The 23,111-nt window shown below is 46.6% G+C and overlaps 1 protein-coding gene across 1 annotated transcript in view; it reads left to right on the forward strand.

Moving 5' to 3' along the window:
* Positions 1–23,111, forward strand: part of LOC139265352 (cilia- and flagella-associated protein 337-like) — a 119,221-nt gene continuing 96,110 nt past the window's right edge. The window contains exons 1-3 of the mRNA XM_070882325.1: positions 1–88; positions 9,428–9,627; positions 22,139–22,579. Of these exons, the coding sequence (XP_070738426.1) occupies positions 9,463–9,627; positions 22,139–22,579 (606 nt within the window). The 5' untranslated portion in view covers positions 1–88; positions 9,428–9,462. The remainder of the gene's footprint in view (positions 89–9,427; positions 9,628–22,138; positions 22,580–23,111) is intronic.

A 23,111-nucleotide genomic window follows, 5' to 3' on the forward strand; every position in this document is an offset into this window, starting at 1 on the left:
TGGAAGGTGAAGTTTGCACGGGAGCGGACTGAATTCCTGTTTCGTTCGGTTCCGTGCTTTGTGGCTGCATGGTTTTTTTTTGAATTGGGTGAGTAAAATGTGGTCAATGTTTTGCTTTTAATATTTGGAGCGCATCTGCAAATGTGTGACCTCTCCGTACGCAACATCGGATTGAACCCCCTTTGCCGTGTCGGCGTCGTCTTCTATACACTTTTTTTTCAACATCGTTAAATGTGTACGTTGTTTTTCAGGGCCGGAATTTGGCATTGTTTTGAATGCAGTCTGGCGGCTAATTCGCCACCTGGAGTTTGATGCAACTACCTGCACCTTGGTGGCTTGAGTCCCAGAAAAAATGACTTCCTAACCCGCCTTGTCCAGAAGCTCTATGCACTAAGTTTCCTGCAAATTAGTACAGTAGCAAATATTTAATATATCTATCCTCACTGCAGCATTTAAAAAATGATTGCTCAATGTTTTTCAAACTGCAATGTTAAGCATCAGTAAAAGTTTTCACCAGACGCTTCTGAAGTGCATTGAAACATAGAAAATAGGTGCAGTAGCAGGCCCTTCGAGCCTGCACCACCATTCAATAAGATCATGGCTGATCATTTCCTCAGTACCCCTTTCCTGCTTTCTCTCCATATCCCTTCATCCCCTTATCCGTAAGGGCCATATCTAGCTCCCACTTGAATTTATCCAATGAACTGGCATCAACAACTCTCTGCGGCAGGGAATTCCATAGGTTAACAACTCTGAGTGAAGAAATTTCTCCTCACCTCAGTCCTAAATGGCCTACCCCTTATCCTAAGACTGTGTTCCCTAGTTCTGGACTTCCCCAACATCGGGAACATTCTACCCACATCTAACCTGTCCAGTCCCGTCAGAATCTTTTATGTTTCTATGAGAACCCCCCTCATCCTTCTAAACTCCAATGTATAAAGGCCCAGTTGATCCAGTCTCTCCTCGTATGTCAGTCCACCCATCCTGGTAATCAGTCTGGTGAACCTTCGCTGCACTCCCTCAATAGCAAGAACGTCCTTCCTCAGATTAGGAGACCAAAACTGAACACAATATTCCAGGTGCAGCCTCACCAAGGCCCTGTACAACTGCAGTAAGACCTCCCTGCTCCTATACTCAAATCCCCGAGCTATGAAGGCCAACATTGCCACCTTCACCGCCTGCTGGACCTGTATGCCACCTTTCAATGACTGATGAACCATGACACCCATGTCTTGTTGCACCTCCCCTTTTCCTAATCTGCCACCATTCAGATAATCTGTCTTTGCATTTTTGCCCCCAAAGTGGATAACCTCACATTTATCCACATTATACTGCATCTACCATGCATTTGCCCACTTGCCTAACCTGTCCAAGTCACCCTGCAGCCTTAGCGTCCCCCTCACAGTTCACACCGCCATCCAGTTTAGCGTCATCTGCGAACTTGGAGATATTACACTCCATTCCTTCATCTAAATCATTGATGTATATTGTAAAGAGCTGGGGTCCCAGTACTGAGCCCTGTGGCACTCCACTAGTCATTGCCTGCCATTCTGAAAAGGACCCGTTTATCCCGACTCTCTTCTTCCTATCTGCCAAGCAGTTCTCTATCCACGTCAGTATATTACCTCAGATACCATGTGCTTTGATTTTGCACACCAATCTCTTGTGTGGGACCTTGTCAAAAGCCTTTTGAAAGTCCAAATACACCACATCCACTGGTTCTCCCTTGTCCACTCTACCAGTTACATTCTCACAAAATTCCAGAAGATTTGACAAGCGTGATTTCCCTTTCATAAATCCATGCTGACTTGGACTGATCCTGTCACTGATTTCCAAGTGCACTGCTGTTTCGTCCTTAATAATTGATTCCAACAATTTCCTCACTACTGATGTCAGGCTAACCGGTCTATAATTACCCGCTTTCTCCCTCTCTTTTTAAAAAGTGGTGTTACATTAGCTACCCTCCAGTCCAGAGTTGATAGACTGTTGGAAAAGAAAGGAAAGGAGGTGGGGTAGCTTTGTTAATAAAGGATGATATCAGGACAGTTGTGAGAGACGATATTGGCTCTAATGAACAAAATGTTGAATCACTGTGGGTGGAGATTAGAGATAGTAAGGGGAAAAAGTCACTGGTGGGTGTAGTTTATAGGCCCTCAAATAATAACTTCACGGTGGGGCAGACAATAATCAAGGGAATAATGGAGGCATGTGAAAAAGGAACGGCAGTAATCATGGGGGATTTTAACCTACATAGCAATTTGATCAAATCGCACTGGGTAGCCTTGAGGAGGAATTCTTAGAATGCATACCGGATTGTTTCTTCGAACAGTATGTTACAGAACCTACAAGGGAGCAAGCTATTTTAGATCTGGTCCTGTGTAATGAGACAGGAATAATAAACAATCTCCTAGTAAAAGATCCTCTCGGAATGATTGATCACAGTATGGTTGAATTTGTAATACAGATTGAGGGTGAGGAAGTAGTGTCTCAAACGAGCGTACTATGCTAAAACAAAGGAGACGACAGTGGGATGAGGGCAGAGTTGGCTAAAGTGGACTGGAAACAGACTAAACGGTGGCACAATTGAGGAACAGTGGAGGACTTTTAAGGAGCTCTTTCATAGTGCTCAACAAAAATATATTCCAGTGAAAAAGAAGGGCGGTAAGAGAAGGGATAACCAGCCGTGGATAACTAAGGACATAAAGGAGAGTATCAAATTAAAAACCAATGCGTACAAGGTGGCCAAGGTTAGTGGGAAACTAGAAGATTGGGAACATTTTAAACGACAGCAAAGAATGACTAAAAGCAATAAAGAAAGGAAAGATAGATTACGAAAGTAAACTTGCGCAAAACATAAAAACAGATAGTAAAAGCTTTTACCGATATATAAAATGGAAAAGAGTGACTAAAGTAAATGTTGGTCCCTTAGAAGATGAGATGGGGGATTTAATAATGGGAAATGTGGAAATGGCGGAGACCTTAAACAATTATTTTGCTTCGGTTTTCACAGTGGAAAACACAAAAACCATGCCAAAAATTGCTGGTCACGGGAATGTGGGAAGGGAGGACCTTGAGATAATCACTATCACTAAGGGGGTAGTGTTGGACAGGCAAATGGGACTCAAGGTAGACAAGTCCCCCGGTCCTGATGAAATGCATCCCAGGGTATTAAGAGATGGCGGAAGTTATAGCGGATGCATTCGTTATAATCTACCAAAATTCTCTGGACTCGGGAGGTACCAGTGGATTGGAAAGCAGCTGATGTAATCCTCTGTTTTAAAAAAAAAAGGGGGCAGACAGAAGGCAGGTAACTATAGGCTGGTTAGTTTAACATTTGTAGTGGGGAAGATGCTTGAAGCTATCATTAAGGAAGAAATAGCGGGACATCTCGATAGGAATAGTGCAAGGAAGCAGACACAACATGGATTCATGAAGGGGAAATCATGTTTAACTAATTTACTGGAATTCTTTGAGGATATAACGAGCATGATGGATAGAGGTGTACCGATGGATGTGGTGTATTTAAGGCATTCGATAAGGTGCCACGCAAAAGGTTACTGCAGAAGATAAAGGTACGCGGAGTCAGAGGAAATGTATTAGCATGGATCGAGAATTGGCTGGCTAACAGAAAGCAGAGAATCGGGATAAATGGGTCCTTTTCGGGTTGGAAATCGGTGGTTAGTGGTGTGCCACAGGGATCGGTGCTGGGACCACAACTGTTTACAATATACATAGATGACCTGGAAGAGGGGACAGAGTGTAGTGTAACAAAATTTGCAGATGACACAAAGATTAGTAGGAAAGCGGGTTGTGTAGAGGACAGAGAGGCTGCAAAGAGATTTAGATAGGTTAAGCGAATGGGCTAAGGTTTGGCAGATGGAATACAATGTCGGAAAATGTGAGGTCATCCACTTTGGGGGAAGAAAAACAGTAAAAGGGAATATTATTTGAATGGGGAGAAATTACAACATGCTGCGGTGCAAAGGGACCTGGCGGTCCTTGTGCATGAATCCCAAAAAGTTAGTTTGCAGGTGCAGCAGGTAATCAGGAAGGCGAATGGAATATTGGCCTTCATTGCGAGAGGGATGGAGTACAAAAGCAGGGAGGTCCTGCTGCAACTGTATAAGGTATTGGTGAGGCCGCACCTGGAGTACTGTGTGCAGTTTTGGTCACCTTACTTAAGGAAGGATATACTAGCTTTGGAGGGGGTACAGAGACGACTCACTAGGTTGATTCCGGAGATGAGGGGGTTACCTTATGATAGATTGAGTAGACTGGGTCTTTACTCGTTGGAGTTCAGAAGGATGAGGGGTGATCTTATAGAAACATTTAAAATAATGAAAGGGATAGACAAGATAGAGGCAGAGAGTTTGTTTCCACTGGTTGGGGAGAGTAGAACTAGGGGGCACAGCCTCAAAATACGTGGGAGCCAATTTAAAACCAAGTTGAGAAGGAATTTCTTCTCCCAGAGGGTTGTGAATCTGTGGAATTCTCTACCCAAGGAAGCAGTTGAGGCTAGCTCATTGAATGTATTCAAATCACAGATAGATTTTTAACCATTAAGGGTTACGGGGAGCGGGCGGGTAAGTGGAGCTGAGTCCATGGCCAGATTAGCCATGATCTTGTTGAATAGCGGAGCAGGCTCGAGGGGCTAGATGGCCTACTACTGTTCCTAATTCTTATGTTCTTATGCATCCACTATTTCTCGGGCCACTTCCTTAAGTACTCTGGGATGTAGACTATCAAGCCCCGGGGATTTATCGGTCTTCAATCCCATCAATTTCCCTAACACAATCTCCTGACTAATAAGGATATCCTTCAGTTCCTCCTTCTCACTAGACCCTTGGTCGCCTAGTACTTCCGGAAGGTTATTTGTGTCTTCCTTCGTGAAGACAGAACCAAAGTGTTTGTTCAATTGGTGTTCCATTTCTTTTTCCCCCATTATAAATTCACCTGAATCCGACTGCAAGGGACCTACATTTGTCTTCACATATCTATAGAAGCTTTTGCAATCAGTTTTTATGTTCCCGGCAAGCTTCTCGTAGTCTCTTTTTTCCCCCTCTTAATTAAACCCTTTGTCCTCCTCTGCTGAATTCTAAATTTCTCCCAGTACTCAGGATTGCTGCCACGATTGAGCCACCTTCCCTGTTCTATTTTTACTCCAGACAGGGATGTACAATTGCTGAAGTTCATCCATGTGATCTTTAAATGTTTGCCATTGCCTATCCACGGTCAACCCTTTAAGTATCATTTGCAAGTCTATTCTAGCCATTTCACGCCTCAAACCATCGAAGTTACCTTTCCTTAAGTTCAGGACCTTAGTTTCGGAATTAACTATGTCACTCTCCATCTTAATAAAGAATTCTACCATGTTATGGTTACTCTTCCCCTAGAGGCCTCGCACAACAAGATTGCTAATTATAGTTTTTGTACAAACTGGCTTGGGTCATTGGGCAGTTTATTTCCAGTATAATAATTTTATTTTAACATATGTCTGGTGTAGGCATATATTGTCTTTAGCCAAGATTCATTCTTTTGTGTCAGTGTGTTCCATCATGAACCACTTTGCTCAAAAATGTGTATCCAAGCTCCTGCACCCCAACATAAGAAAATACTTCTGCATTCATGCCAACTGTCAATGTTTTAAGCCAATGGCCTTTCAATTCGTGTCAGCTTGTTGGCCTTTCATTCGAAAAGTCAGCTTTTTTCACTGGGATTGGAGATTGGAGTCGCATTGTTTGGCAGGTTAGACTTGATCAGCTAGAGGTGGGAATAGAATAGTTCAGAAAGACTACTATAGTTACATAAAAGTTGGAGATGCTCAGCAGGTCAAGCAGCATCTGTGGAGAGAGAAACCGAGTTAACATTTCAGGTCGATGAGTCAATGATCAGTAATATAACTGTTGATTCAACAGATGCTGCGTGATGTGGTGAGGATTTTTTGTTTTAGTTCATATTTGTAGAATAGTTACAGAATGGGACATGAAGCTATCATTTAGAAGTTATTTTCTGGTACTGTCGGTTACCCACCAGCTTATCAGATGAATTGATGGTTTCTGAGAGTCACTGTTACAGATGTATTTATTGTTTGTCCCCTAAATTTATTACATATAACTTGGTGCTAAAAGCAGCTTAAAAGTAACTTCCTCAAAGGAGCGTTCTGGGATTTGGCCTTATGTCAATGCTTATTTTCTTCAAGACTGGATTAAGCAGGATGTACTATGATGTGGATGTATTAGCTGTCTTTATTTGAGCTGTATTCTCCCTGCAATTGCAGAAGTAACAGAACTTGAAAATAAGAGTGTTACTTAATTTAAAATTAAGCCAAGTTTCCCATATTTAGGATCATTGGGCTCAATTTTCCCCAATTATCTGCGCTGTTTTTTTGGAGTAACTTTAAAATCTCCAAGTTTCCTCCAAGTTTCTGCGCCAGCACTTGGGTTTCACTTGGGTACGATTTGTTTACCTTTTTATTAGAGGCGTAAATTGCCACCCACGCCAATTCTGGCTATTTATGCAAGTTTGGCCAACTACGATTTTTCTTAAGACGGTGTATGTGTCCGCTTTGAAAAACCTGGCGGTTAACAGAATCAGCGCAGAAGATCCAGTTCCATGGCCAGAACAGCAGCGGCAGAGAGGGAGAGAGAGTGGGTAATTATAACCTGCTCGAAAATTTCTCTCTTATTTATGGGTTCTGTGGTACAACTCCATTACTGTAACAATCTCCTTTTTGTCTTTAATCTCTAATGAATCAAATTCACTTTAATCTGGGGCTTTTGTTCTCATCTGTCCACCCCTTCGTCCTGGGCTAGGGGCGGCACCTCCGTGGGGGGGGGGGGAGGAGGGAGGCTTTTCGGCCTGGCACTGCAGGGGGGGGCGAGGTGGGCCTTTCCAATTCAGTTTACAGGATAGGCTTTTGACACAAAGACTCTTTAATATTTTCACGTTGGTAAGCTGCTGCTTAAATAGCTGCAAGGTACTTGTGCAGGTTGCTGTGAGCTGGCCAGAATGTCTTGTATGTTTCACTTTCCAGCCTCGGCCTGCAGTGTGTCCCACGCTACCCTGGCAACCTGATCTTTTTGGTGCACATCTTGGGCTCCACCCACAGAGCTTAAGGACAATGTGTGCCGAGCCACATTCACAAGTCAAAATAGGGAAATTTTCACTTTTTTTGCTGTAGAGGGGCTCAAAAAAAACAGGCGAAACTCTTCAAATATGCCAAAAAAGTCATTGGAGAAAATTGAGCCCTTAATATGAGACACTACTGTAATGTAGGCCTGTTAGTATGCAAGTTGTAGTTGCAACTGAAAACACTTTTCAGTTTGCTTATGTATGGTGGAGGTCTCTTTGCTACCATGCAGTAACTGGGAAAAGAGCCAAGACTGTTCATATTAGTGGCTAATATGAGGAATAATACTAATAACCAAAAAGAGCAGGGTGGAGGCAGTCACTCGGGTGTATGTATAAATCATAAAATTTATTACCCATGACTGTTCCTCTAAACATTTTTGTGCGTTTTAGTTTATTTTAAGAGTTTTATTTCTAGTACATAGTGGTTGCATTTGTACAATGTTCCTCTGTCTGTTTTAATGAAAAATTTAACCAGTTTTTAAAAATCTATTAAAATAGTTGGTGGAGAAATGTCACACGAATGTGGTAAGCTTTTAGCTGTTATTATCATCGACAGTAATTCCAAGCCAAGTGTTTTACGAACAACAAATGTTGAAAAAGGTTGATCATCTAAAAGAGGAAAAGAGACTTGTCTCTCTCTCTCTCTCTCTCTCTCTCTCTCATCACTCAGTTCTTGGCCACCCCACAGGAAACAAGCCACCATCTTGCCAAATTCACTTTCCCAATTCATCCAGGAGGAAGTGCAATCTTTGAACTCCACAATCTCAACTAAATAGATTCCAATGGGAATACTGTTGGAACCAATCAAAACCAAGAAAGTCCAAACGACTTGACAGCCACCCAACTGAGTTTTCATGGCTCAAATTGACACCTCTCCTGAAACTCTTAGGGTGCTCATCTCTTCAATATCACTTTCAGATTCTCTCAATTACACGAGTGCAAAAAGACAAAGGCCACACCACCTTATCCTATAGACTCATAACCCTGTTTAACACATGCTGAAAAACATTAACCAAGATTTCAGGCTATCAGACTGACTGCAGCTGTCCATGGTTCAGTTCGTGCTGAGCGAAAGGCCTTTATATCTGGCCACGTTGTACAAGTTTGAAACAGCACCAGTGTTCCAACCCGAATACATGGGCACTGAATGGAATTTCCTTCTTGCTTTATTCACATGAATTAAAATCTTTTAAATTAAATTTTCACACCCTTCGTGTTCATTAATTGCCCTGACTTCCTCTTGCTCTGAGGGTCCAGAAAAGAAGGCCCATTACCCCATCTCTTTCCTTTACCCTAATATCAAACATAAGAAAAAGTTTTCATCCATGGAGAAAGTGAGGAAGCTAATATCAAAACTGTTCGCTGATTGAATTTTACTTGTAAATGACCCATCTGATTCAATTGCCAAATAGATTCCAAAGTAACAAAGAACTCAGCCAAATTTTAGGATACAAGCTTAACTATTCCAAAGTGATTCCCTCGTGCAGAATAAGCCCATAGGTATTTGTCAATCCTACTGCTATAGTGGTGGTCATCGTCTGGTTTGAAATACTTCGATACTAGTAACTCATTGACCTGAAGAATGGAAACTCTTTCCCTTGCCATCACCCTACCTCGGCAGCATACACCTGCCTGGATGGATGAAACACCTTCCTTATCACTCCTCGGAAAGACTAGCACAACAAAAATGCATTTACCCGCCTGCATTCTCTACCTGTCTTGGATTCTTCTATCCCTAGTCCAGCAATTCTAAGACTTCAGCAGATCCAGGTTCATATGAACACAGTTGCATGTGATCTGGACATACTCTCTCATTCAAGTCATAGAAAGTTTGCTAGGCCTCTCAATCTCTGCAAATCCAGACTTGTGCCTGCTGGGCATACCCACTGGTGGGTGAACCTCTTGCAACACACAGCTAGAGTAACTAATTGTAAGCGGTAAGAAGATGCATTCCTGCATTGTGGTGAAAGTCCCTACAACAACAAATATGAGAATAATATGTGACCAATGTATGCCAGTTAGAATGGGTATTGTTTGGAATCTGCTTGCAAATCACAAGTACCAGGTTTTCTGATGACCTTTCCCAAGACCAATGTGGGGTCACAAGGCCAATGAGCGTATGTAATCTCTTGTAAGTTAATGTGGCAAAACTACAGTAATTTCACAAAATATTTATGTATTCTTAAGCAAAGTCGTCGTAAAATTTAGAAAAATGCAATTTGAAGACCAAAACCACGATTAGTCAAAATCACAAATGCATATTATAAAGGTAACATGTTGTCTGATTTTCTGTTAGAAGCCCTCTGCTGATGAACATTGCAGTCTTGAAGAATGTCGTCTCCATTGCTAGTCGAGTATAAAAACACAGAAAATGAGCTGGAGTCCAGATCACTTGATTCAAATTCTGATCAAATGGAAACAGCAAAAAAGGTTCTGGAGCAGGTAGAAAACCGACTCAGCGTCAAAGATATAATGAAAATCCAGAAGGTTTTCATGGTAGGTTTTCAGTTATGCATACATGTTGGCATTTGAGGTTAATATTCCACCTTATTAACAATAGGAATGTTTAATAGTTATATACATGCCAAAAATAGCTTGCTAATGCTACATGAAAACTTGCTCATTTATGTATCATATATGTTTGGATTAGATTGATAGGATCATGGCCAAGACAACAACTCTGTAATCTCTTACTCAGCTCATGATCAGAAAGAACACTATGATTGCAAAGCGTTTGGTTCAGCCTGAAACATTGGCTGGAGAAGGGCATGGAATCAGTGGCAAGGGTACGAAGTTTTTGATGAGGGCTTGAGGAAGTTAAGATTTATCCAGGACTGGACGTCAAGGAAGTCTTCTGACAGCACAGAGGTGGTTAATTAAGGGTGCGGTGGGGGGGTAGAGTTGGGTAGCATCAGTGTACATCTGAAAACTATCTGAAGCTATCACAGCAGGGCAAATACAGTTGAAAAAGAAGAGGAAGCCAAGGACATATCCTTGAGACCAGCCCCTTGGACAGGACAATAAAGGAGAGATTGGAGGTGGAGATCGGCGTAGTTGATTGCACTGAGTGCTGTGAAGGGGTGGAGGATGGATAACTTGCCATCGTCACAGAGGATGTCATTCAAAACTTTGGTTTAGGATATTAATGCTGTAAGAAGGTTAAAAGCCAGACTGGAGGGATTTGAACAGGGAGTTCTAGGATAGGCAATAATTCCCTAAATTCATATTATGGGTTGGCAAACTCCTGCAAGCAAGATTTAGAACCAAGCATATTTAAAATCCTTTATCGAGATTGGACAATTAAACAGTGAGTATTTGCAACTGTTTTTTTCTGCCTCTCCGTCCTCTGGACTCCGCCCCCGCCCCCCAAACCGGAAATGGGACTCGCAACGGCCACATTGTTCCGACTGCGTTTTCTATTCCTGGAGCTGGATTTGCTTCCAGCTTTTGCATTATTTGGCACATTTTCGCGGCCTTCTGTGGGAGCGAAAACATCGGAGGTAGAGAGAGAGAGAGAGGGGTGGGGAAGAGAGAGAGAGAGAGAGAGAGAGGGGTGGGGAAGAAAGAGAGGTGGGGAAGAGAGAGAGAGAGAGAGGGGTGGGGAAGAGAGAGAGAGAGGGGTGGGGAAGAGAGAGAGAGAGGGGTGGGGAAGAGAGAGAGAGAGGGGTGGGGAAGAGAGAGAGAGAGGGGTGGGGAAGAGAGAGAGAGAGAGGGGTGGGGAAGAGAGAGAGGGGTGGGGAAGAGAGAGAGGGGTGGGGAAGAGAGAGAGAGAGGGGTGGGGAAGAGAGAGAGAGAGGGGTGGGGAAGAGAGAGAGAGAGGGGTGGGGAAGAGAGAGAGAGAGAGGGGTGGGGAAGAGAGAGAGAGAGGGGTGGGGAAGAGAGAGAGAGAGGGGTGGGGAAGAGAGAGAGAGAGGGGTGGGGAAGAGAGAGAGAGAGGGGTGGGGAAGAGAGAGAGAGAGGGGTGGGGAAGAGAGAGAGAGAGGGGTGGAGAAGAGAGAGAGAGAGGGGTGGGGAAGAGAGAGAGAGAGGGTGGGGAAGAGAGAGAGAGAGGGGTGGGGAAGAGAGAGAGAGAGGGGTGGGGAAGAGAGAGAGAGAGGGGTGGGGAAGAGAGAGAGAGGGGTGGGGAAGAGAGAGAGAGAGGGGTGGAGAAGAGAGAGAGAGAGGGGTGGAGAAGAGAGAGAGAGAGGGGTGGAGAAGAGAGAGAGAGAGGGGTGGAGAAGAGAGAGAGAGGGGTGGAGAAGAGAGAGAGAGGGGTGGAGAAGAGAGAGAGAGAGGGGTGGGGAAGAGAGAGAGAGAGGGGTGGGGAAGAGAGAGAGAGAGGGGTGGGGAAGAGAGAGAGAGAGAGAGAGGGGTGGGGAAGAGAGAGAGAGAGAGAGAGAGAGAGGGGTGGGGAAGAGAGAGAGAGAGAGAGAGAGAGAGAGAGGGGTGGGGAAGAGAGAGAGAGAGGGGTGGGGAAGAGAGAGAGAGAGGGGTGGGGAAGAGAGAGAGAGAGGGGTGGGGAAGAGAGAGAGAGAGGGGTGGGGAAGAGAGAGAGAGAGGGGTGGGGAAGAGAGAGAGAGAGGGGTGGGGAAGAGAGAGAGAGAGGGGTGGGGAAGAGAGAGAGAGAGGGGTGGGGAAGAGAGAGAGAGAGGGGTGGGGAAGAGAGAGAGAGAGGGGTGGGGAAGAGAGAGAGAGAGGGGTGGGGAAGAGAGAGAGAGAGGGGTGGGGAAGAGAGAGAGAGAGGGGTGGGGAAGAGAGAGAGAGAGGGGTGGGGAAGAGAGAGAGAGAGGGGTGGGGAAGAGAGAGAGAGAGGGGTGGGGAAGAGAGAGAGAGAGGTGGGGAGAGAGAGAGAGAGGGGTGGGGAATGAGAGAGAGAGGGGTGGGGGGAGAGAGAGAGAGAGGGTGGAGGAGAGAGAGAGGGAGGGGAAGAGAGAGAGGGGGTGGGGTGGGAAGGAGAGAGAGGGGGGGGAAGAGAGAGAGAGAGGGGTGGGTAAGAGGAGAGAGGGGGGTGGGGAGAGGAGAGAGGGGTGGGAAGAGAGAGAGGAGAGGGGTGGGAAGAAGGAGAGAGAGGGGTGGGGAGAGAGAGAGAGGGGTGGGAGGAGAGAGAGGGATGGGAGAGAGAGAGTCTCTCTGTGGATGGGGAGAGAGAGAGAGAGGGGTGGGAGGAGAGAGGGGAGGGGTGGGGGAGAGAGAGAGAGGGGTGGGGAAGAGAGAGGAGAGAGAGGGGTGGGGAAGAGAGAGAGAGAGAGGGGTGGGGAAAGAAAGAGAGAGAGATGGGGAGGGACGGGAAGAGAGAGAGAGAGAGACAATGGGGGGGCGGGGAGGGAGGGGAAGAGAGAGACACACACACTGGGAGGGAGGAGAAGAGAGAGAGACATGGGGGGCAGGGAGGGGAGGAGAGAGAGACGGACATGGTGGGGGAAGGAGGGGGTAGAGGGAGAGAGAGGCAGACATGGGGAGGGAGGGGGAGAGAGAGACAGACAGACATGGGGAGGGAGGGGAAGAGGGGGAGAGAGAGACAGACATGAGGGAGGGGAAGAGAGAGAGCGAGACAGACAAGGGGAGGGAGGGGAAAAGAGGAGAGAGAGAGACAGACATGGGGAGGGAGGGGGGGGGAGAGAGAGAGAGAGAGAGAGAGACAGACATGGGGAGGGAGGGGGGGAAGAGAGAGAGAGAGAGAGACAGACATGGGGAGGGAGGGGGGGGGAGAGAGAGAGAGAGAGCGAGAGACAGACAGACGGGGAGAGAGAGAGAGAGACAGATATGGGGAGGGAGGGGACGAGGGGGAGAGATAGAGAGAGACACAGACATGGGGAGCAATGGGTAGGGGAAGAGAGAGAGTGAGAGACAGTATTGGGGAGAGGGGAAGAGAGAGAGACAGACATGGGGAGGGAGAGGGGAAGGGAGAGAGACAGACATGGGGAGGGAGAGGGGAAGAGAGAGAGACAGACATGGGGAGGGAGAGGGGAAGAGAGAGAGACAGACATGGGGAGGGAGAGGGGAAGAGAGAGAGACAGACATGGGGAGGGAGAGGGGAAGAGAGAGAGACAGACATGGGGAGGGAGGGGGAGAGAGAGAGAGAGAGAGAGATATGGGGAGGGAGGGGAGAGGAGAGAGAAAGAGAGAAACAGACATGGGGAGGGAGAGGGGAAGAGAGAGACAGACATGGGGAGGGAGAGGGGAAGAGAGAGAGACAGACATGGGGAGGGAGGGGCGAGAGAAAGAGAGATATGGGGAGGGAGGGGAGAGAGAAAGAGAGAAACAGACATGGGAAGGAAGGGGATGAGGTGGAGCGAGAGACATGGGGACAGGGAGGGGAAGAGAGAGAGACATGGGGAGGGAGGGGAAGAGGGGGAGAGAGAGTTAGTGAGAGACAGACATGTGGAGAGAGGGGAAGGGAGGAGTGATATGTCCTTCCTATACAGTATAAATGCACACGAGGCCATACTTGGGAGAAGGTCACTCTGTGACCAGTTACCTTTATTACTAAGACCTCAAGAGACAGACGGAAGGTGGAGCTTCCCTTTTTATACCGGAAAGTCCAGGTTAGGAGTGTCTCCCACAAGTTCACCAACTTGTGGTCAGTGTTCTCAAGGTGTACAACTTCGGTCAGCTTATACATGGGTTGCAATCACAGTTGAATACCTGACATCACCTTCCCCCCCCAAAGTCTTATTGCGATCACAGGTTAAGTCTCTCTGGTGGTTTACGCTCCCTTGTAGAGCGCCTGAGTTGGGGCTCTGGTTGTTGGGCGCTGGCCTGAGTATCTGCTGTTTGTGGTGCCTCAGGCCTGTCCGGACTGCCCACAGTGTCTGGGCTCTCCTCCACTTGGTTCCGGTGTTCGGTCACCTGTGGTGGAGTAAACTCTACGTCGTGTTCTTCCTCTGCTTCTTCTATGGGGTTGCTGAACCTCCTTTTAGTTTGATCCACGTGTTTGCGGCAGATTTGTCCATTGGTAAGTTTACCGACCAAAACCCTATTCCCCGCTTTGGCAATCACAGTGCCTGCAAGCCATTTGGGCCCTGCAGCGTAATTAAGGACAAAAACAGGGTCATTGACATTGACCCCCTCGCATTCCTGTCATGGTAGTCACATTATGACTGACGCCTGCTCGCAACAATTTCTTTCATAGTAGGGTGCATAAGGGATAACCTGGTTTTGAGCGTCCTTTTCATTAACAGCTCTGCGGGTGGAACCCCTGTGAGCGAGTGTGATCGGGATCTATTGGCCAACAGGAGCACCTTTGTAGGGAACCCCCTTGGATTCTGAGCATCCCCTGTTTGATTATCTGCACTGCTCGTTCCGCCTGGCCGTTTGAGGCCGGCTTGAACGGTGCCGTTCTGACATGGTTGATTCCATTGCCTGCCATGAAGTCCTGGAATTCAGTGCTTGTGAAGCACGGACCATTGTCGCTGACCAAGACATCTGGTAGACCATGGGCGGCGAACATTGCCCGTAGACTTTCTACCGTGGCAGAGGATGTGCTTGAATTTAAAATGGCACACTCAATCCATTTGGAGTAGGGGTTTACTACAACCAAAAACATTTTTCCTATGAAAGGACCTGTGTAATCCACAAGGATACGTGACCATGGCTTGGCGGGCCAGGACCAGGGGCTAAGGGGGGCTTCCCTGGGTGCATTGCCCAGCTGAGCACATGTGTTGCACCTGCGAACACAAAGTTCCAGGTCTGCATTTGTCCCTGGCCACCAAACGTGTGACCTGACAATTGCCGCCTTCATGACAATGCCCGGGTGCTCATTGTGAAGTTCTCTGATGAACACCTCTCTGCCCTTCTGGGGCATGACTACTCGGTTTCCCCACAGTAGGCAATCGGCCTGAATCGAGAGTTCATCCTTGCGCCTATGAAACGGTTTAAACTCCTCGGGGCATGCCCCGTACGTGGCTGCCCAGTCCCCATTCAGGACACATTTCTTGACTAGAGACAATAGCGGATCTTTATTTGTCCAGACTTTAATCTGACGGGCTGTCACAGGTGAGTCTTCGCTTTCGAAAACTTCAACAACCATGACCATCTCAGCATCATGCTCAGCTGCCCCCTCAGTGGTGGCTAGTGGGAGCCTGCTGAGTGCATCGGCACAGTTTTCAGTACCCGGTCTGTGCCGAATTGTATAGTCACAGGCGGCTAATGTAAGTGCCCACCTCTGTATGCGGGCCGACGCATTCGCATTTATGGCCTTGTTGTCGGTCAAAAGGGACATTAGGGATTTGTGATCTGTTTCCAGCTCAAATTTCCTGCCAAACAGGTACTGGTGCATTTTTTTTACTGCATATACACATGCTAGCGCATCCTTTTCTACCATACCATAGCCCCTTTCTGCCTGGGACAGACTTCTAGAGGCATAAGCTACCGGCTGTAACTGACCCTTGGCATTAAGATGCTGCAACACACACCCTACCCCATAGGACGACGCGTCGCCCGTTAAAACAAGTTTCTTACACAGGTCATATAGCGTTAACAGATTGTTGGAGCATAACTAGTTGCGTACTCTATCAAAAGCCCTTTCCTTGCTGTCCCCCCAGACCCAATCGCGACCTTTGCGTAGGAGCACGTGTAGCGGCTCTAACAGCGTGCTCAATTTAGGAAGAAAGTTACCAAAATAGTTCAGGAGCCCCAGGAACGATCGCAGCTCCGTCGTGTTACGGGGTCTGCGTGCTCTCTGGATCGCTTCCGTCTTGGACGCAGTAGGTCTGATCCTGTCTGCTGCTACCCTCATCCTCAGGAATTCTACCTCTGGAGCTAGGAAGACGCACTTCGCCTTTTTCAGTCGCAGACCTACCCGGTCCAGTCTGCATAGCACCTTCTCCAGGTTGTGGAGGTGTTTTTCAGTATCAGAACCCGTGATGAGGATGTCGTCTTGAAAAACCATTGTCCTTGGAATCGACTTGAGGATGCTTTCCATATTTCGTTGAAAGATTGCGGCAGCCAAGCGAATCCCAAACGGACATCTGTTGTACTCAAACAACCCCTTGTGTGTCGTGATGGTGGTCAGCTTCTTCGACTCACTCGCCAGCTCCTGGGTCATGTAAGCTGAGGTCAAGTCCAATTTTGAAAAAGGTTTGCCACCGGATAGCGTCGCAAAGAGGTCCTCCGCTCTCGGTAGCGGGTACTGGTCTTGGAGTGACACCCGATGGTGGCCTTGCAATCACCACATATCCTGACCGACCCATCCGCCTTGAGCACCGGCACAATCGGGCTCGCCCAGTCACTGAATTCGACTGGCGAGATGATGCCTTCCCTCAGCAGGCGGTCTAATTCGTGCCTCATATACGGCACCACTCTGGCCTTGTGGTGTACTGGCCTGGCATCCGGTTTTATGTGAATCACTACCTTGGTCCCCATGAAAGTGCCAATGCCAGGTTGAAATAGTGAGTCAAATTTGTCCAGGACCTGTGAGCATGATATTCGCTCCACAGAAGAAATTACATTGACATTGCCCCATTTCCAGTTCATGACAGCCAACCAACTCTTCCCAGCAGTGCGGGACCATCCCCTGGGACAATCCAGAGTGGCAACCTGTTCTCTGAACCTTTGTGGGTCACGACTACCGTGGCGCTGCCTAGCACCGGAATGATCTCCTTTGTATATATCCGTAGCTGTGCATCAATTGGCAATAATTTTGGCCTCCTGGCCTTGGACGCCCACAACTTGTCGAACTGTTTGATACTCATCAGGGACTGGCTGGCCCCTGTGTCTAGCTCCATTGATACTGGGATGCCATTGAGGAGCACTTTCATCATTATCGGTGGCGTCCTGGTGTATGAACTGTATATGTGCTCCACATGAACTCGCTGAACTTCAGCTTCCAGCGATTTCCCCTAGTGTCAATTTGGCCTCGTAGGGCTTACATCGGGCCCATCCTCCTCGTACATCAACCTGGCTGGAGGCTTCCTGCAAGTATTCGCCAAGTGACCGCTGACATTGCAGTTTCTGCAGGTATATTGCTGATACCTGCAAGCTTTGGCTGTGTGTTGGCCTCCACACCTCCAACATGAGCCATTGTTGGAAACAAAAGGTCCATTACCAGTCAATCATCTCTGACTGTCTCTGTTACTGTCCTTAAGCGCACCATTGACAGGTGTTGATGGCCCCATTACTGGCCGCATTGTCCCTTGTGATGGCATGAATCACCGTTCAGCTAGCCATTGTCTCTGTTGAATTCCCCCTTTGGGTTCGACTACATGCTGGGGCATGTCCGATTGCCCCTGTCTGCCGGGAGAACTGTGTGCCGCGTTAACAATGTTGACTCCCTGTCCATTTGCTGCATTTAAACCAAGATTTTTGTCAAACATCATTCTGGTCTCTTCCTCCCCTGAGATAAATGTCTGGGCCATCAAAACCGCTGTTTCCAGGGTCAAGTCTTTGGTCTCAATCAATTTCCTGAAAACCCCAGCGTGCCCCATGCCCTCAATAAAAAAGTCTCACAGCATCTCCGCTCTGCATGCATCTGGGAACTTACATAGGCTCGCCAGTCGCCGGAGGTCTGCCACGAAGTCTGGAACGCTTTGCCCTTCTCGCCGCCGGTGCGTGTAAAACCGGTGTCTTGCCATGTGCATGCTGTTCGCCGGTTTAAAGTGTTCCCCGATCAACTTAATGAGCTCTTCAAAAGTCTTGTCCGCCTGCTTCTCTGGCGCTAGAAGGTCCTTCATCAGAGAGTACGTCCTGGATCCACAAACCGTCAGGAGATGAGCCCTGCGTTTGTCGGCTGAATCCTGTCCCAGCCATTCCTTAGTGACAACTTTGCTGTAGTCTCAAACTAAAATCGTCCCAATCATCACCAACACAGTACCTCTCGTCTGTGCTGCTAGTGGCCATGCTCGTATGGCTTAAATCCCAGTTGCTCGTCGCCAATTATATGTACTTACTATACAGTATAAATGCACATGAGGCCATACTTGAGAGCAGGTCACTGTGACCGGTAACCTTTATTAGCCAGCACGGAAGTTATGAAGGTGGGTAGAGCTTCCCCTTTTATACCTGAAAGCCCAGGTTAGGAGTGTCTCCCACAAGTTCACCACCTAGTGCGTCAATGTTCTCACGGTGTACAACTTAGGTCAGTTTATACATGGGTTACAGTGACAGTTAAATACATGACTGAGGGGAAGAGGGGAAGAGAGAGAGACAGACAGACATGCGGAGGGTGGTTGGGGGAGAGAGAGAGAGAGAGAGACAGACAGACAGACATGGGGAGGGAGGGGAAGAGGGGGAGAGAGAGACAGAGACAGGCAGGCATAGGGAGGGAGGGGAAGAGGCAGAGAGAAAGAGACAGGCAGACAGACATGGGGAGGGAGGGGAAAAGGGGGAGCAAGAGATAGAGACAGACAGACATGGGGAGGGAGGGGAAGAGTGGGAGAGAGAGAGGGGCAGACACATGGGGGGGGGAAGAGAGAGAGAGACAGACATAGGGAGGGAGGGGAGAGAGACAGACATGGGGAGGGAGGGGAAGAGGGGGAGGGAGAGAGAGACAGACTCGAGGAGGGAGGGGAAGAGAGGAAGAGAGAGACAGACATGGGGAGGGAGGGGAAGAGGGGGGGAGAGAGAGAGACAGACATGGGGAGGGAGGGGAAGAGGGGGGGAGAGAGAGAGACAGACATGGGGAGGGAGGGGAAGAGGGGGAGAGAGAGAGACAGACATGGGGAGGGAGGGGAAGAGGGGGAGAGAGAAAGACAGACATGAGGAGGAAGGGGAAGAGGGAGAGAAAGAGAGAGACACATGGGGGTGGGGGGAGAGACACATGGGGGTGGGGGAGAGAGACACATGGAGGGGGGTAGGAGAGACATATGGGGGGGGGGAAGAGAGAGCCACACACATGGGGGGGAGAGAGAGAGAGACACACATGGAGGGAGGGGGAGAGACATATGGAGAGGGGTGGGGGGAGAGACAAATGGAGGGGGGCGGGAGAGATATATGGGGGGAGAGACATGGAGGGGGGAAGAGAGAGAGACACACACATGGGGGGGGAGAGAGAGACACACACACATGAGGGGGAGAGAGAGACACACATGGGGGGGGGCAGGGGTGGAGAGAGAGAGAGACTCACACATGGGCAGGAGAGAGAGACATATACACACTTGGTAGGGAGGTGGGGGGAAGAGAGAGAGACACATGGGAGTGGGGGGGAGAAAGAGAGACACGTGGTGGGGGGGGGAACAGAGAGACACGTGGGGGTGGGGGGGGGGACGGATCACCTTCTTCCTACCTTGCCCTTTACACCTACACCTGATTTCTCGGAAAACTCGGTGTGTGTGTTACAAGGGACATTGGAGTGGATAAAATCCGGAAGTCACAACACTATCACTATTGACTTCATACCCATTAAACTCATTAACAATTTGTGATCCCCACACAATGCCCCATCTATGGCTGGGGAGGGGGGTTTTGGTCAGGAACTTGGGCTGGGGTCAGGAACTCGGGCTAGGGGAGGTATGAACTTGGGCTGGGATGAGGTCAGGAACTTTTGCTCGGTTGGAGAACTCTATCCTCTCTGGGTTCTGAAGTCAGAATGGCTCAAATTACACTTTGCAAAATCACTTGGGCTGGGCGGTTCCAATTATGCATTCCAGAGAAACTTCTGGATGTGGCTTGTCTTCCAAGGGGACTAATCAGCAATCAGGTCATGTGATAATGGAGAGCCAATCATCATTTTCCGAGTGCAAAAAACTCCGTCCACACTTAAATGGGTTTTTGTTTTTTAGCATCCTCATTTTCTCAATATATTCAGTTCTGAAGGGATTTGAGCACAGGGGCAGAGAGGTGTTACTACAGTTGTACAGGGCCTTGGTGAGGCCACACCTGGAGTATTGTTTACAGTTTTGGTCTCCAAACTTGAGGAAGGACATTTTTGCTATTGAGGGAGTGCAGCGAAGGTTCACCAGACTGATTCCCGGGATGGCGGGACTGACATATCAAGAAAGACTGGATCAACTGGGCTTGTATTCACTGGAGTTCAGAAGAATGAGAGGGGATCTCATAGAAACGTTTAAAATTCTGATGGGTTTAGAGAGGTTAGATGCAGGAAGAATGTTCCCAATGTTGGGGAAGTCCAGGACCGGGGGTCACAGTCTAAGGATAAGGGATAAGCCATTTAGGACCGAGATGAGGAGATACTTCTTCACCCAGAGTGTGGTGAACCTGTGGAATTCTCTATCACAGAAAGTTATTGAGGCCAATTCACTAAATATATTCAAAAAGGAGTTAGATGTAGTCCTTACTACTAGGGGGATCAAGGGGTATGGCGAGAAAGCAGGAATGGGGTACTGAAGTTGCATGTTCAGCCATTGAACTCATTGAATGGTGGTGCAGGCTCGAAGGGCCGAATGGCCTACTCCACCTATTTTCTATGTTTCTATGTGGCCTCGGACTATTTTTCATTTGCATTCGGTCCCCAGTTAATACACAGAAAGTAGTATAGGCCAATCATTTGTTAATAATTTAAGAATTTCTATTTTTGTGACTCATTGAAATTTTAAACTTAAATATATTTTAAAAGCCTGTTGACAGACTCGGAAATTTTTTTTTCATTCATGGGATGTGGGCGTCGCTGGTAAGGCCAGCATTTATTGCCCATCCCTAATTTCCCTTGAGATGATGGTGGTGAACTACCTTCTTGAACGCTGCGGTCCATGTGGTGAAGGTACTTCCTCAGTGTGAACAGCTGTAATGAGGTCTGGATTCGAGTGGTTCCAATTATTATATCAATCTGTAGAGTTCTGGTTCTGATTTGACTGAAGAAATCAACCTCCAGAGTCAGTTGTTATTTTTGTCAAAGTTTGATTTTTCAAGTCAGAGTCCTACCTCTAACACGGAAGGTAGGAATACATAAAAAATAGAATGTTTAAAATAATTAAAATTGAATATATTAGTTGGAAACTAGGTAAAAGTAGTTGCAATAAAAATGGAGGAGAATGCATTGAAGAAAGAATGAGAGAAGTGACAAAACAATAAAAAGCAGTGATATTTTAAAGAGAAACCTTAAAAAAAACATGCATTTTAATAGTGTAGCATTAATGTTATGGTAATAAAGCTACTACTAATGAGAGATTTATTGTTGGAATATTAGCTTTTGTATCAGAGTCACTGTACGAGAGCTTAAAATCTTTTTTTTAAATGGCCAGTCCAAGTACAGCTACACCACTGGCATCTACCTGACAAAGTGGAAAATTGCCCAGGTATGTCCTGTTCACAAAAAGCAGGACAATCCAATCCGGCCAATTACCGCACCATCAGTCTACTCTTAATCATTAGCAAATTGATGGTAGGTGTCGTCGACAGTGCTATCAAACGGCACTTACCAATAACCATCTCCCCTCAGATAATGCAGTCCATGACCTAAGTGGCATTCAGGCTTGGGCTGATAATATGTTACCTTGGATAATATGCTTAAATCCAATGTGGGCCTCAAACTTACTAACCTCGAACCCAGTGAGACCAGCTGAGCCAAGCTGACACAATTGCACCAGAAGCCACCAACCTGAAAGCAAAGATCCAAGTATGGTTAGATCAAATTCTGTTTAAGATAAATTATTTATTTGGTGCAAAGCTAGTTCCACTAATGTATTAAAATCATTGCCATCCATGTATTAAAATGAGTTCTTGTTAATATTGAATTCTAAAGCAATGGTTTTGTACTGCAATTTTATCCTGTGGTCATTTGAGATCAAATTGTATGCATCTTCCTATAATATTGCTCATCAGTTCACTCTGTAAATAAAGTGACTGTTCTGCAAACCAAATTTTCAACACTTGGTTGCTATATTAATAAATAAAACTTGTTTGCTAATGTTTATATTAATGAAAATGTTAAAGATGTAACACTTAGCCTTCAAATCCCAGTCCACACAGCAACTGCATTTATTTAATGCTCATTAACTGTTACTAGCAGTCTAATACTTTGAAATTGCTCTGTACTAATTAATGTATGATTAGTATTAACTTAAAATAATCCAGGTGAATGATTGTATGGATTTTATTTGCATAAACAACATTTCTATACTCTTTCCTCTTTTAGCCACCAAATTTTAAAGAATTTGTGCCAGTTAATAGGAAGAACTTTATTGACAGTATGTTCACAGCTCTTGGATGTGGTGTTGAAGAGGAGTATGGAGACTTGTTTGACAGAATTGATGTAACACAGGATGGTTTTGTTGATTGGGACAAAGTGACAACATTCATGCTGTTGGAACATTATGAGAAAGAAGAGCGGGTGAAATCGTCACTTGTTCCTCAGTGGAAAGATATAAAATTTCTTCCATCACATCATAAGGAACCTATTCAAAGTATAGTCTATCTGAAGAATTCACATCGCTACCTGAGTTTGAGTAAAGAAGGTTGGCTAAACGTCTGGGATGAGAATTTAAAGCTGCAGCAAACTTTACGAGTTGCCACAGATTCTGTAAGATTGCGGGACCTCTGGGTAACAAGTATGATCTCCTTAGCCAATGTAAACAAGGTAGGATTTCACCTCTGAAATACTGTGCTACTTGTGAATCAGTTCAGGGAAAAGGGATCACAAAGTACTTTTTAATATAAGTGCATAGCTGGATCCAGTTGATTCCATAACTTCTCATTTCGTCATCGCTGATTTAACATTTAGGCTAAAACCAGACATCAATGCTGGACTATTGTATGGAGTCCTAATCAAAGTGACAAATTATATCTTCTGTGACTGTGACCGTGGTCCACTATCTTCACCCTCTGAGAACTTTTCTAATACACCATTGTTAGTCATTTTTGCGTGAAAGTTCGTAATCTCGTCACCAGTTGTCATGTCTTTAATACTCTTATGATTGACTCCACGAGGTCTAGTATTGTACTTGAGCTGTTGTGACCTTAGTCCCATTTATTGTAACTCCAGAATGAGGCACAAGCATGGTGGGCAGCCTTTCATGGTGGGCAGCCTTTTATACTGGGCCCTGCACACCTATGCAGGTGACCCTCAAGTCTCCCACCGCAGTGCCCTATGGTGGCACACCTTATGTGAC

Source organism: Pristiophorus japonicus, chromosome 6 (assembly GCF_044704955.1).
Source record: "Pristiophorus japonicus isolate sPriJap1 chromosome 6, sPriJap1.hap1, whole genome shotgun sequence".
Classification (NCBI taxonomy): Eukaryota; Metazoa; Chordata; class Chondrichthyes; family Pristiophoridae; genus Pristiophorus; species Pristiophorus japonicus.